This window comes from Camelus ferus, chromosome 17 (assembly GCF_009834535.1).
Source record: "Camelus ferus isolate YT-003-E chromosome 17, BCGSAC_Cfer_1.0, whole genome shotgun sequence".
Taxonomy (NCBI): Eukaryota; Metazoa; Chordata; class Mammalia; order Artiodactyla; family Camelidae; genus Camelus; species Camelus ferus.
The window spans coordinates 15,541,023-15,556,948 of record NC_045712.1 but is presented as its reverse complement, the minus strand read 5'-3'; the positions used below and the strand labels follow the sequence as shown (position 1 = coordinate 15,556,948).

General features: G+C 44.6%; 1 protein-coding gene across 12 annotated transcripts in view; it reads right to left on the bottom strand.

The window, feature by feature from the left end:
• The window catches only part of CADPS (calcium dependent secretion activator), a 416,509-nt gene that overhangs the window by 158,562 nt on the left and 242,021 nt on the right, over nt 1-15,926 (bottom strand). For all 12 annotated transcript variants that reach the window (XM_032458143.1, XM_032458141.1, XM_032458140.1 and 9 more), the window contains exons 8-9: nt 14,898-15,037; nt 8,052-8,118 (exon numbers count right to left, since the gene is read on the bottom strand). In XM_032458143.1, the coding sequence (XP_032314034.1) occupies nt 8,052-8,118; nt 14,898-15,037 (207 nt within the window). The remainder of the gene's footprint in view (nt 1-8,051; nt 8,119-14,897; nt 15,038-15,926) is intronic.

Sequence of the window (15,926 nt, the reverse complement as noted above, 5' to 3'; positions counted from 1 at the left end):
ACTGGCTTATGGCGAGGTGCGAATGAGTCCGCGTGTGGAGTGCACTTAGAATCTTCCAGGTGCTTGGAAAAAAAACTTAGCTATTACCATGACTGCTGCTGTTTTAAGTGGGTTAAGCTGCACAAAATTGCCATTTGTGTAGGTCAAAACTGCTTCAAAAGCCGCAATTTTGTAGGTTGTACCTAATATCAGACTACGGCCCTGGCTGAGAGCTCTCAGATACAACACAAGCCTTTTGGTCAGAGGTTAAGACTTTTCTTTCTTTATGCCCCCCTCCTTTCTTTTACTATTTTACGTTTTGCAGGCCGGTTCTCAGCACCGAGCCGCACGTTCCGTGTCCCCCCCCCCGCGGAAGGATGCTTTCGGTTGCTGTGAAAAGTCTTCCCTTCATCTCAGACAAGTGCCGGAGTGACACGCTGTCACAAGCAATGAGCGCTTGATCTCTAGGTGCCAGAATCGTAGAACCATCCTCAGCCCCCGACGGCGCGGCCCTCACGGCCCGCACGGGCATCCGCCCACGCCGGCGCCCGGCTCGGGCACCGCAGCTGCAGGCCGGCCTTCAGGACCCTGTCGCCCCGGTGCATCCAGACCCAGCGCGGCTACTCAGCATGTCTAACATGTGGCCTGTCTGCAAGGCGCCCGTGGGAGAACAAGCATCCTTCCGGCTTCCGGCTAAAAGCTCACGGGCATATTTACCATCCACGGATGTCAAATGTCTTGGCGAAAGAGTGCCACATCCCTCATCTCTCGGGTTCCCTTTATCCAAAGAGACATTTACGAAGTGAACTTTGATTCCTGCGGGGGACATTTTTTTTTTAATCTCCTCCATGGGTGAGTTGTTTTTTTTTTTAATGGTAAGAAATTGGTGCGCTCAAACCCTGCCTACATCTCCCGCACAGTCCTCCGCGTGAAGGTCCCAGCAGGAGATAAAGGGAGTCCAGGGGAGAATGTGTTACTGGTTGGTTTATCTATTGCTGCCCTCTGTTGGTTCCTGATGAAAACTTTCTGCCCGACTTGGGTGTCTCATGCCCGTAGTTTGCAGGACCTGTTCCTCATCCTGCAAGGTCTTCATGGGGTTCACGGGAAACACAAAGCCAGATCACTAAGATTATCTTTATAAGTATTATTCCTACAAAATTATTATTTGTATTATTATTATTCTTTGTAATAAGCAGAATAACCAATACCATCTTCCTTTTAAAGGAGGATTAAGAGTGCAAGCTTTGTGGGGGGTCATCACATAGGCTTGGGGCCCCATCGCAGCTCTCATAAGTGGTCACAGGTATAACTCAGAGTCCTCTTCTGTATTCTGCCTGCGTCTTATTGTGGCTGGAGGATTAATCGGGCAGTGAAGGGCTTTGCACACTGTGCGTGACACTCACAACAGTATATGCCTTTATGCAAGCAATCGCCTTGCATTTGGCACTAACATTCTAATATAAAGTAGCTATTTGCCCATTAGATTATAAATCCTTGGAAGGCACGCCTAGGGGATCATATCCATCTTGGTTATATTCACCTTGCCATGAGCAAAGTCTGCCTTGTGGTGGGCATTCACTGATGGAGTCCGACTGGTTCTAGAAAGTTGGGTATGTGTAATCCAATAAGAGGTTTTCTCCCTCCCAAATTTACACGTTACTTCAGCCTGTTACTGGTCCCAGGGACAAAGGAACCCTCCTGCCCCCGGCATGACAGGGAACACAGATATTGCTGGAACAGTTCTACAGTGACTTTTTTTTTTTTTTTTTTTTACCTCTCTGGCAACATGGAGAGGATACAGTCCGTTAATGTGATGATTAGCCAAGTGGAGAGTTGCAGACACTCACTTGAGATCAGGAAAATATCACAACAGAAGGGTGTTATCTCAAGATTCAGGCATTTACTGTTACTACATGCTTGGGGCTTATCTGATTTTTCCTTTTCTGTTTTAGGTCCTTGTTTCTTAGAACACTGTACGCTGCTGCCCTCTTCTGGTAATTCGGCTGAAGTTGTTTTGGACAAACTCTGGGCTCAAAGAAACTTGAATTGGTTTATTAGGACCAAACTTAATTAATTAATTAAATCTTTAGACTCATCTGTTTTTTGTTTGTTTTTCGTTTAATTGAAGTATAGTCGGTTTACAATGCTCTGTTACTTTCTGGTGCACGGCATAGTGATTTGGTTTATTGGGATCATTTTAATTTGAAATTCGGCAACTTTAGGAAATAAAAGGGGGAGAGAAGAAACGATTTAGTTTTGAATGTTTCTAATGATTGCAAGTTTGGAGGAGCCTCAGATCTTCCAGAGCGCTTGAAGGGTGAGGGAACAGCAAGGGCTTGGGAGCTTGCTGAGACTTTTTTTTTTAAAGCTTCCACGAGACATTAATCGGTGAAAGCTATTCCCAAGGAAATGCATGCTTCCCTGCCACAGGAGAATTCTGTTTAAATACTGAGATAGTGAAAGCTGTTGTCATAATGGCACGGTAGAGCCTGGAATACATGTTAGACGTTAAGAGGGTCAGCCAGCCTTGCCAGAGAGGCTGGATTACACACCAGAAAACAGATCAAGTGATCTCAGTGACCAGGAGACACCTGAAAATGCACTTCGGAGCTTAAAGAACTACACCTTTTACATCTTTGGAATTTTCAGCTGGTAGGCACTTTCTCATGTGAGAAGGGCTGATGGGACTTCTAAGGGTACAAACCTTTTTATTTTCTGGGTGGCTGGACCTCAGATACACAGGGAACCATTTAGCTCATTTCCAACCACTTTCTGAATGAAGAAAAGGTTTGAAATAATGTTTCATAAAGTGTGGGCTGAGGCCATCTTCATTAGAGTGAGTGTGTGTGTGTGTGTGTGTGTGTGTGTGTGTATGTGTAAGGGGGGTAGGTTATAGAAATGCCACTAAATCAAACCAATTGAATCACAATCTCAGGTCAAGGTGGGCTTCAGGAATCTATACTGTTCATAGTTGTCTCAGATATTTCCTAATGCATATTAAAGTCTGAGTACCACTATTTTAACATATAGGAACTGTCTGGCAACTTCAGGGTTGCCCTGTGTCTCAATTATATTTAGCAACTAGAGTCTAGTGGGAGGCAGACATTAATCACGTTATCTTAGAAATGTGTAACCTTAATGGTGGTAAGTGTGCCAAAGAGAGATAAATGGTACTGTGAGAGCTTGGGGATTTGGTCCAGTTCGGTGGTCAGGGAAGTTTTTTGAGGAAGCATTGACTGAACCAAGACTTGAGGTTAGAGAAAAATTTTATGAGGTGAAGCACACAATTCCCGGGGACTAAGGACCATTTTTAATGTGATGTGGTAGTGAAGGAAGGATCGCCGAGTCTAAATCCCAGACTCCTGGTTAACACGGACATGAAGGCAGAGCAAAGAGAGAACAGGTTTTGTAGCTATCAATACCGAGATTTTGATTCTCAGATGATTTTCTAGCTGTGTGACCCGGGGCAGTTCAGTTAACGGTGCTGGGAATCCGTTTTATTATCTTAAAATGGAGATGATGGTAACATCTGTAGGACATATTTTATGTTTGTATGCAGAGCATTCATTTGCCTCTGATGATAACTGAAGTCTGATTTTCCCACTGCCAGCCAGTATGGTGTATGCCAATAAGGCTAACCGTGCCTCGAGCTGGAGGCAGGATGGGTGGAATGTGTGGTCCAGGCCTGGCCAATCAGCATCGTATCTCCTTAGCTGCAGTGATTGGTGCAGGGACGGGCACGTGACCACATCAGGCCAATGAAAACTCAATCGGGGCTTCTGCTAAAACTGGTGGGAATAAAAAGCTGCCTTTCCTCTGGAGCTGCTAACCTGTTTTCAGCCCTGACCTTTCAGAGCCCACTGCATGGAGAGCGCTTGCTTGAAGGTGAAGCCAGCTTTGAGGAAAGCATAGTCAAGAGATAATATAGATAGAACAACCAAGTTTTAATGACTTTGTTTAAACTCTGGACCTGGTCACGCTAGAAAACTCTCCAGTGGATTACTAATTTAATTAACTAACCAATATAATGCTTCCTCTTCTAAAACTTAAGCTACTTTGGGTTGATGGTTGTCATTTATAAACAGAATATAAATATAAATGCCCTTTAGGGCAGTTGTGAAGTTGGACAGAGAGAAGGAACATTCCTTCAGAGTTACGAATCATTCACTGACTTCAGTGTCTTACAGTTCACTTTCACAGTTAGCTTATTTTAATATTGTTGTCTAGGTGACAACGGCTGTGTTATGAAGTATTTTACATTATTAGACAATATCTTATCTCATTCAGATTTAGATTTCTTTGAAAGCTGAAACAGTCAGAACTTGGGCGCATTGTATTACCTGGAGGGATTCAGAAAGAGGATATGGATTTAGGGACCACGCTGGTTCTGACTGATGCAGAAGCACATTGTGAATGCATACATCTCCTTAAGCACAGTCTCAACGGAGTGCTTGGACTCATGGAAGACATCTGGAATTACAAGACCTGGGTTGGGTTTCACATTGGCTGCCTATGAGCCATCGACCTTGGGCAAGTCATTTAACCAGCCTCAGCCTCACAGTTTCCTCCAGTGTGAATGGGGATAAGACTTGCCCTTGTGACAGTACAGAAAGGCTGTGAGGACCAGTTTGCAAACTCTGAGAGGCCAGATAAATACAAGCAGTTATGAGCATCACTGGAGGAACCACAGAACACTGTGGCTCATTTGTATGATGCTAAGAGGGGGAAAAATATCTCAGAAGGTACTTTGGCTGAAGACCAGTTAAAAACTGATTTTAATGAGAAGTCTTTGGGGTGTAGAAGAAAAACATTTTAAAATTAAAAAGATGATAGAGGTGAGGCTTTCTAACCTGGTCTGGATGAGTTGGCCATTTCCACTCCACCCCGTACACATCCAAGGTGGGGGGCTCGTGGTGGAGCTCCGTGGAACTGTCACCTTCATCATTAGCACTTGCTTGGTCGCAGTTCCTAACAATGGTAATCAACAAGCTTGGTCCTTACTGTGGCCCCTGGGGTTTGGAATGAGTTTGCTCATCCCTGTCTGGACTCAGGATGCTGGGGACCCATTCCCCCTTACTCCCTGTGTCTGCAGCCATGTTCACAGGGCATATATTGGAATTTCAAGGAACACAGCTAAGAGGCTTTGTCATGTCATTTGCACATAACCATCTGTTTAGCTCCTCTGATGCTCAGTACCTTGGAGAACATAAACTCTGAGAGCATGTGGTCTAGAGGGAATGGAAGTCTTCTGTTTAAAAGGGACAATGACCTCTGGGGCAGTGTTTCTCCAAAGGTGGTCTCTGGGCCACCTGCTTCACTATCTCCTGGGCTGCTTGTTCAACATCCTGAATCCTGAGCTCCACCTCAGAATCTTCTCTGCACCAGAAGCTTCGGAATGGTCCTTGGGATCTGCATTTTAAACAACACCTCAGTGCAGGCGGTCCAGACCCATACTTGGAGGGCACCGGGTAGGGACACTGCAGTCTTTGACACAGAAACACCTGCAACTGCTTTATTCCCTTCAGAGCCGGCGGGGCAGGCTCCAGCCACGTCCATTAGAATTTTAGCTTCCATCCTCCAATGTGGGAATTGCTGCTTTGGCTTAACGCCCCCTAAGGGTGGCCTTTGTCTCTGGTTCGTAGGAAGCCCATTTACAATCTATCCGTGGATCCCCAAGGGAGTAGCTCTAAAAGGAAATCTCACTAAGAGAGAATGTAACAGTTCTGCGTTACAGACAAAAATGTAGATTCCGTGTGTGTGTGTGTATGTGTGTGTGTGTGTGTGTGTGTGTATGTGTGTGTGTGTATATGTGTGTGTGTGTGTGAGAGAGAGAGAGAGAGAGAGATAGACAGACAGACAGACAGACAGGCAGGCAGGCAGATAGGGGTGGCAAAAAAGAGATGACTTTTGAGGAGAATAATGTAGGATGTGTTCTATCTTTAGGCTTTCCAAACAATTTTCCTTATATTAAATCTAACGGAATTCATAATTGTGTTGGAAATTATGTGTTGCCAGCTCTCTCTCTAAAAAAAAAACTCTCCATGAGACCTAACGTCTGAATGAAAGGAACAATGAGTAAGTCACTTGGGTGGCCGTGCTTTCTGGGTGGTGGTTGCACACCGACTTCCACGCAGATCCCGCTGGGGCTGCAGGGAGACGGGGTGGGGGGGGGCAGGCTGGGGGGCAATGTGCCTCCTTCCCCAGCATCCTCACCTTTTCCCCACATTTGACCAGACTGGTCCTCCTGATTTTACTTCTGCATTTTCATTTTCAGTGGAAGGGTGTGGCGGCTAAAAAGAAACTGAAAATCCTTTGTACGGACGACTGCATTCAACACTGCAGGCAGGGGCTGGGTGCCAACTGTCCCTGCTTGGACAGCCACCTTTCTCTTCAGGCAACTTGGGACATTTTTTTGCTTCTTCTGAATTGGGCCGGGACTCGGGGGCCGTGACCTTTTCTCCTGCAACTCTGTTGGCCTTGGGGTTGTTCCCGAGGGGGTAAGTTTTTTCCTTTATCATTCTGATAAAGCGCCTGGAAATGGGATCACTGGGGACAGTGGAGATGAAAGAATGTGAAGAATCTAGAAATAACGCGGTATTTTCTAGGCAGGCCGCCAAAATTGCTTTTAGACGTTGTTGTGGTGAACAGGACAAAAGGCAACAGAAGACCTGAGTTCTCATTCTGGCTCCCCTGTCACCTTTGTGATGGTGGCACTGTCCTATTCCCTCTGCAGGCCACAGAAGTTGTTCAGGGTGGAAATGGATTTGGGTTGAAACAGAAGGTTTAATTTGGTGGGGGGGAGGCGGTGGTCTATGTACCCAGTGCATCTCAACAGCACATTAAAATTAATGAGAGTCACATGTATATGAAACAGCTCATGAAACCCTTGTATGGAAGGTGCTGAGCTTCAGACGGGCTTTGTACGCCCTTTTATGATTTTCAGAAGTGAGTACAAGCGTGCTTTGTAGCAACAGAATGGTTCTTCTCCTGGTAGACGGTGGAAGCCCTAACACGTCTGTGTTCCAGGCACACTGCCTAAAACAATCACTCTCTTCTTTTTGGTTCAGTACATATCACATAGACCTGGCTTCGCTAATATTTTCAGCACAATTCGTCTTTTTTTTTTTTTCCCCTGAAGAGTTTTTTTCCTCCCCTAGAATCTCCCCCAAAGTAAGAGGTCAGCTCCATCCCCCTGAGTCCTTTGTCATGTCAAACATACTCAGAGAAAAGTCTTGGTCTCCTGGCTCCCTGAGTCGGGGGAGAAGCTCCATATCATAAGACAAGGCCACTTGTCCCCCTTCCTCTGGGAAGGTGCCACCAGCCACTCTCCGGGCCATAGATTTTTTTTCCTCTCTCAGAACCACTGGAAGCAATGCCCGAGCTCTTCCTCTCTCTCTTCCTTTTCCTTCTTTCTTCCACCAAACATTTCCCGAATGCCCACGTCAGACACCCAGCTGGAGGATGTGCACGTGTGTGGTGGGGGAATGAGGGATGCAACGGGCCCTGAAACAGCACATCGTCTATCGAGGGAGGCCAGGCAGACCCACAGGGGATTTTGAGACAGGCTGCAGTGCCAGGTGAGCAGCATGGAAAGGGGAGAACCACGCGTAATCTAGCACTGCCTCTTTGGATGTATCCCGTCTCTCCATCTAAATGCTCTCTCTAGAGGGGATACCAGCTGTTTCTGCCTGCCCAGCATCCATTTCTTTTCCTGGTAATGGCATCCTGATTTTGTACTGGACGCAGCTCAGTGGCACCGTGAATCAAAGTGCCTGGCCCCGTCCTGTGAAAAGTTGGGTGTGTGACACGAGCTGGACCAATCTAATTCCCTCTCAGATCTGGCCCTAGAGATGCACGGAGAGAAAATAGAGAGAAATCTAGAGAGTCCTCTCCATTCTGGGTAGAGAGAAATTTAGAGATTGCATGGGTATCCAATATATAAAAATTCACTGAGTTACACGCTGGAGCTTTGTGCACATAATATAAGTCACACCAATTAAAAACATTAATTAATTCAATCGAACCTTTAAAAATGGTGGCTCTTAAGAACGATATTAGAGTTGAAAAGTTACCTGCACCAGTACAAAAAATCTCTTCTTCCATCTCTTCCAGACATTCTTACCGATGGCCCATAAATACCTAAAGAAAAGAAAAAAGAGGTGCATTAATGCCGGAGCGCGTGCACGGTGTAATTCACTTTACCATGGAGCTGGGTGCTTGTATAAAGGAAATACACACAGCTCAGGAACAGAAAGCAGATACAGGACTGTGTGGCTGAGGATAAGTGACAGCCAGCAGGGTGTACCTCCACTTAGAGGAATTGTGATCCATCATCAGACTTGACTCAGAGTCCTTGACTGATTCTGGAAAGCACTTTGGAAAATGTTACACTGCACCTTAATTGGCCTATGTGCTAAAAGTGTTTTAGGTAGGGGAACTCCTGAAAGCTGTCGCACAAGAGAGAGAGAGAAAAAAAAAAGAGTGCTAAATCTCACAACTCCAACTCTTTCACGTCTCGTCAAGTCTCATTCGGGAAAACCTTCCCTCGTTTACTTCTGCTGTAATTCTGGCAAATGCAGGTGTATTACAGAAGAGGTTTCAAGTCGACACAGGAAGTCCTCCCTACACCCTTCCCCGTCCCCAAATGCTCTTCTGTGGATGGGAAGGAATCTTTATAGAGAATTTTTTTTTTTTTTTTTAAAAGGAAGGGTTAAGAACTACAGAGGCACACCTCAAAGCTGGCTGGAGACTTTATGATCAGTGTTACTAATTCATTTGTGAATTATCCCACTGGCCTTACAGACTGTTACGTGTTGAACCGGCAGTGATTGAGGAAGTGAGGCGGGTGGTTCTCAGGCTCCACTGGACCAAGTGAGGAGAGATCTGGTCAAACTCAAATCCATTCAAATCCTCGAGTTCTCAAACTGGCTTTACCTGCTATCAAATACCAACTGGACAACTTCCAAATCCCTACTTCACCTGGAGTCAGACAGAATTTCCACTTTGGAACATAATGAAGTATGCACCTAGTTAAATGTCAACTGTTTCACAAATTGCAGAGGCTTGTAGGAGTGGCTGGTGGTCAGAGTGCTCAGACCTTGGAACCAGAAACCCAAGTCACCTGGGTCCTTCTGCTTCCTCGTGCTTATTCCTCAGCCGCCAAGTGCAGGTGATTTTTTTTTTTTTTTTTTTACCTCCTGCAGAGTTTCTCACTCTGCTCTATCTTTCTACCTCACATCTCCACTTCTTCAGTCCCAGCCCACATTTTACCGCCAGGGACAACTATAGGCGGACTTCTAAATGGGTCTCAGGGACAGCAGAATGATTTTCATCCTCCTCCTGGCCGTGAGATGGACCCTACCATCTGCAAATTCTAGCATGCTTTCCCCTGATGAAACCCCTTCAGTGGGTCCCCCTGTCGACATGAAGGGAGCCCCCAAGGTTGGCCATTTACCCTGCACTTTCATTACTTAACCCAAATCTGTCCACCTATCCTATGATTTACTGGACATTTTTCTTTGAATTAATGTAACACAGATAAATGTATTTTGAAAGGAAACTTTATAGTAATTCAGTTTCTGCACCTGATAGCATCTTAATTCCTGACCACACCATGAAGGTTCATATTCCCATAGCTTTATACATGTTATGCTGTCTAGAATGCCTTCTCCCTACTCCTTATGTGAGAATTCACATTCTTCCTTAAGTGTAAACCCTGGACCATCACAGTTGGTAATGAGGCAGAATTCTTTTTTCTGTTCTTTTTTGCCAGTAATTTTTCATGAGATTTTTTTCCAAAAAAAAGCAGCCACAATAAGACCAAAATCGTTATTCCTACTAGGATGCTTTCCTCCCTTCCTTGGGAAATGAAAGAGATTAAGGAGAGTGCTAATATTCCAGACGCCCCAGGCTTCCTTCTTGCATCAGCTCAGCAGGAAGTAGGGTGGACTGAGGAAAGGTGTGAAGTATGGATGAAAGCAAATGACATCCATGAGGGAAACCACACCATCGTCAGCTCTTCTGTGGCTGCGGCGCCTATCATGTATCAGATCTGATTCTAAATGCTTTACATTTATCAACTTATTGAACCCCCACAGCAATCCTCGAGGCAAACGCTATCATTACCTCCAATTTTCTACTGAACAAAATGATGTCCAGAGAGGATTACGTTCTAGGCAATTGACCTGACTGGCATGTATATATAACAATACAATGAAGAAGATAAAATGGAATCATAAAAATATTCAGTTATTTCAAAAGAAGGCAGAAAAAGAGGAAAAAGGGAATAAAGATCAAACGGGATCAACAGAGAACAAACAAGATCACAAAAAGCAATTTAATGTAAACTTAGCTCTATCAACAATCACATTAAATAGAAATAGGCTAAACACCCCAATTAAAAGGCACAGATCTTCAAGTTGTATTTAAAAAGCTAGATTCAACTGTATGCTCCCTGCAAGAAATGCACTTTAAATCTAAAGACACAAATAGGTTAAAAAAAAAAAAAAAGGATGGAAAAGGATTTATGATGCTAAAATTAGTTTTTTAAAAATCTGGAGTGGCTATATTTATTACTGTCATGCAAAATAAATTTAAGGGCCAAGGCTATTACCAGAGATAGAGAAGATCGTTTTATAATGATAAAGGGATCAATTCATCAAGAAGACAAGGTAACCTTAAATGTTTATGCATCTAACAACAGAGCTTCAAAATAGATGATGCAAAGATAGACAGAACTTTAAGAAGAAACACACAAATCCACAATTATTGTCAGAGATTTCAATACTTCTCAATAATTTATAGAAAGCCAGTAAAAATTTAGAAGATTTAAACAACAGTATCAACTAACTTGATCTAATTGACAGTTATGAAAAATAAGTCGCCAGGGGAAATAAAATGGAATCTCCAAAATGCTCTAGGTAGTTCTGTTTGAGTCTGTGCCAGTATGAGTGGCGTCTTAGAGACTTAGGGGGAGGAGAGGAGAGTGTGATGGTTTTGAAGAACAAGAAGTCTGCAGCAGAGGTGCAGTTAAGGAGATAGAAGAGGAAAGGGGATTTTAAGAAGCATGGCTAAGTTTTAGAAGCTATATTCCCTTTAAGGTTTTTAAAACATAAATGAAAAATCAGAATTGTTCTAAATTGCTCCTGCTTGGTGGACTGTGGTTCATTGGACGAATCCAAAGTGGAGCCACGGGAAGCTCCGTATTTTATTCAAGTTTCAGGTCCTCAGTCAAGTTAATTTCTTTCATTTCAAACTGCAGGAAATAACACAATTCTCGACCTGGCTCCGATGCTGACTCTGACTTGGGACAAGTGTGTTCACCAGGCTAAGCCTTAGTTTGCCTATTTGTAAAGTGAAGATTCATTCATTCACATTCATTTAGCAACAATTAATTTATTGGACTTCTACTACATGGCAGGTCCTGTATGAACTACTTTGAAGAAGGGAGACAAATGCCCCTGCTGACAAGGAACTCCAAGTCCAGTGGGGAAATAGGTAACAAAAAAATAAAGAAATATATGGTATGTGAGATGACGATGGGTGCTCTGGTGAAAATAAAACACAGTAACAGAGAGACAGGACAGAGGTGGGCCAGGAAAGGCATTCTGATAAGATGCAGAGACATGCAGAAATTAAGCTGAGTTGTATGGACATCTGGGTGAGGCAGAAGGGACACTCAAGGCAGGAAACAGTGGGGACAAGGGCCCAGAAGTGGGGATCCACTTGAAGTCTTTGGTGAAGAACAAGGAGGCCCATGAGGCTGGAGCAGTGATCAAGGTCAGATCGGTAGAAGAGTCCTCATCAGTCAGGGCCTTGTAGCCAAGGAAACAACACTGACTTTTATTTTGAATGAGAAGGGGAATCGGTGCAGGTCTTCCGGCATTCGAGTGGCAGGATCTGACTTGCGCTTAAAAAGAAAGAATTACTCTGGCTTCAGCATGGGAAATAGACCACAGAGGGGCGAGCACAGCATTCGGGGAACTGCTTGCCAGGCAAGTGCCACAGGTGAGGAGGGGAAGTGAGGGAGGCCTGGACTCAAATGGTGATGCGGACGTAGTGATGAGAGGTTGAACTCCAGATTCACCTTGAAGGTGGAGTGAAGAGAATTTGACAGTGGTTGAGATGAGGGGTGTGAGAGAGAGAGAAATGGCAGAGATGATGCCAAAGATGGTCTTAGTAACTGGGTGAAGGGCGAGGCCACCAATTAAGATGGAAGGATAATAATACCGAACCCTTGGGAGGCTGTTTCAGGGATACAGTGAGACAATGTATGTGAATGCAGTTCTTGAACTTGAAAACACTGTATAGACAGAAAAGATGAAAAATTAGAAAGCCACTGAGGAGTTGCTCATTCTCAAATATCCCCAGTACTCATGTCTTAAGGCCAAAAAGCAGTGTTGATTTGCTCACCGACATTCTTCTATTCAATAAAGAAAGTTACTCTGATTGGCCCAGTGGCTCATTCTAGGAACCACAGTCCGCCAACAATGAGTAATTCACAGTAACTCCGATGTTTCCTTTGGGTCTTAATAAACAGTAAAAGTGGTTACAATTTGTAAGTTCAGCCAAGTTTCTTAAAAATTCCTTTCTCCCTCTCATTCTCTAAGCCGTGACACAGTTCTGATCGGTCTAGCCTCCTTCCCCACACACTAGGGCTTCAGAAAGCTATTTTAAGCTTACATGAAAAAAGAACGTAGTCCACAAACATTTTTGTTTTCCTTGAATCCTCCCTCGGGCAGCTAAGGTTGGCTACCCCTGATGTGGGCCATAGTGGGTCTGACAACGTTGTTAAGACATCCACTGTCCACTCTTTAGAACACTCTATGCCCCCCTGGTGTATCTCCTGGCAGGAGTAACTTTTAAATGGCAGCCCGCTAAAATGAAATAGCTGGGGTCGGGGGAGGCTGTCAGAAGTGAGTTACAGACTTCTTCTGTCATCTGGAGGGTCAAGGTGGTGGGAAAGATGTTTATAGTTTTATAAAAGCATCAAAAGAAAAATTATTTACTCCAGATCAGTTAGTTCAGTTGCCAACAGAGAAATGAAGAGGAGGTGGGAAATGGGAATTTGTCCAGTGAGAAAAATAATACCCGAGTCAAGTGTTTTCTGAGGGGATTAACTGATGGAGTATTTGTAAAATGGTGCTTCAAAGGGGCTGGAAAGTGGGTTGAGCTACTGATGCTTTTAAGGGAGTTTTTTTTTTTTTTTAAAGCAAATTTAAAGACAGAGATATTCATTCATATTTTTGTTTCTCTTTTCTTGTCTGCTCTACATTTTCCCCTCTTTCCCTCTGTCCGGCTCACTCAGGCTCTGGTTCCTTTAGCAAATATTTACTGGGTATTTTGTGAGCTAGTGTTTTGCTTAAGACACGTAATCTGTCCCATTTAACGTTTTTGGAATATACATCAGGAATATGATAAGAAGGAAGGAAAGCTGACCTTAGAAACACTGCTTGAACGTTTTCTTGAGATGCTAATGTAACTGAGGCAAAGATGTCTGCCCGGCATCACAGACGGGTGGTAAAGGACAGAGTGTGTAGCCGGGGCTTGGCTCACTCCCGCACAGCCCTCACATGGCCACCGGTCAAAGAGCTTTGCCATAATCCCATCTCAAACTCTGGGAATAGTTTGCCCTCAAGACAATGCGATGGAAATCCTCCCAATCCAAGCCAGAGCTCAGGTCCAGGACCAGGTCTCTAGTTTATGGGAAACCTTTGCTGCCTCTGGAGTTCCCCATGCCTGACCCCTTCCAGTGACATGACTGGTAAGAATCAGTCTTTCACGTGACCCTTGAGCTTTCTCTGTTCGCTAGAACTCTGAGGCACCGAGTCCAGAGTGCCATTCTTTACTCTCGGACCGCACGCTGCCGTGGTCTGCTCATCTGATGGCACGTGTACTTCCCATCCTGATCACACCCTCCCGGACCTCTCCTGGGCTTCTGTTCAAATCTGTCTGAATCAGTGGCTAGTCCCTGGTATTGCGTTTCTGAATTCCCCACACCTCGGGCACATAATCAGTCCTCAGGGTTCACGTCAGCTTTATCACTTTAAACCCTCTCAAAAACACACACACTCCCAAAGAGATTAAGGACACATTTCTCCTAACCTGAGGGGTCAAGCAGAATGATAGCTTGTTGGCAAATGGTACCTGCAGGACCCTTGGGAAGCAATCCATTCCCTTCTATTGGTTAAACATTCCCCTACTCAGAGTTAAGTGATTGCATTTTCTGAGATAGGCCCAAGCAATTGAGTTTAATAGGTGATGGGGCTTTAGCATATGCCCAGCTGTCAATACACATTTCCTGTACAAACCATTGTTTGAGCTGCAAAATAAAACTATATTTTACCTTTTTTTTTTTTATCCTACTTTAAATTACTCAATTGGTCATTCCTCTCAAACCTTAAGAAACGGAAGACAATGATAAATGTTCTATTTTGGGGTCACTGAACGCTATGCTGAACACGAAAACTAATTCAATGTGATCTGATTGTTTGACGGTCGCCTAGGGCAACCGCTCACACCTCCTGGATGTGGTTGTTAATGAAGGTGTGAGTGCGTGATGCGGAGAGCCTGAAAGATCTGGATGCCTTTAAGAAGGTATGTGAAGCCAATAACACCCCCCTAAACCAGAGTCACCCAGCACGCTTCTAGGAAAGTTCTGAATTGTACTGAAAATTCTATTAGAAAAGGAGAAGGCGATGACTCTCTCTTGACAATTTAGCAACAATGCAAACGCAGTAATCCTAAGAACTGAGGAAGATTATAGTAAATATCAAAGCCATGTATTTCAATGATCTCTCATATATTTCTTTCTATTTTCTTCCATGTAGATTTCTGAAGATCATTAAAAAAAATTTTTTTTTTTTAAAGAAAGGAATGGAGGTGTGCCCCAAATTACCACTCGGAGGAGGAACACTCACCCAGAATGCTTCATATTTTGAGGCTTATCCATTCGGACGGCAAGTTTGATTTTGAGGTCTTGATCAGGGCAGTTTTTCGAGACGGTCATTTTGTGCCACTCTGACTGCTTGGGGCTGTTTGGGGTGGGGTGGAGAATAACCTGCGGGGGGAAGAAAGGACGATCATCTTAGCCAGAAAGTATGAACACTGTGAACGAGTATGTTTTCAGAGATGAGAAACTTCGCTGCTGAGAACTTGAGTGTCTCATCCGGGTCTCTCAGCCAGTGAGGAGGTTTCACTGCCCGTGAAGCGGAAGTCTGGCCATCGGACTCAGATCCAAGGCTCCACCTACGGACCCCAGCCAAGCAGCCTCAGGACAGAACGGTCATTCTCTGCTTCTCCCCTCTCTCTCCCCCTGGCTTATTCTGTTAAGAGTCTGGATTACCATTTCTGTGCTCCTGCTCTTGGACTTTCCTAAAGTCCAGAAGTACTAAAGCGACCCAGAACAGAAAATATACTCCCCACATTATGCTCCTGACATTAGAAGGCAGATACATGAAAGAAACAAACAGCCTTCTGTATGAGAGAGAACTTCCAGCCTTTTTTATTTTTTATTTTTCCATCCTTTAGGATTTCTCCTCTTGAGGCTGCAGGGGAAAATGGAGGGGTCTTACTTGATGAGAAATGTGAGATTTCGCGACGGGAAGGGATATGCGCTGAGTCCCACATTCCAACCTGACTTCACCTGGACTCGACACCTTCTCACGCAGCACCGCAGCTTCAAGAAGGATCAGCTTGTAGAAAGTGCCTTTGGCCGGGTGCTTCAGAGACGGCGCCGTGACTTGGGTCTTCTGCGTCCCTTGTCACGGTCCCAGATGCTGTAGGTGAAGCAAGAAGGAGACCCACTCCTCCAGTAATATTCACTTTTTCATTTTGCGATCAAAAGAGTTCTCCCTCAGGAGCCACGTGGATCTGGGGAATGTGCACTCCAGGAGGAATGAAATACCGGGAAAATCCCCCAGACGAAGGGAGCACGAACTAAACAGGGG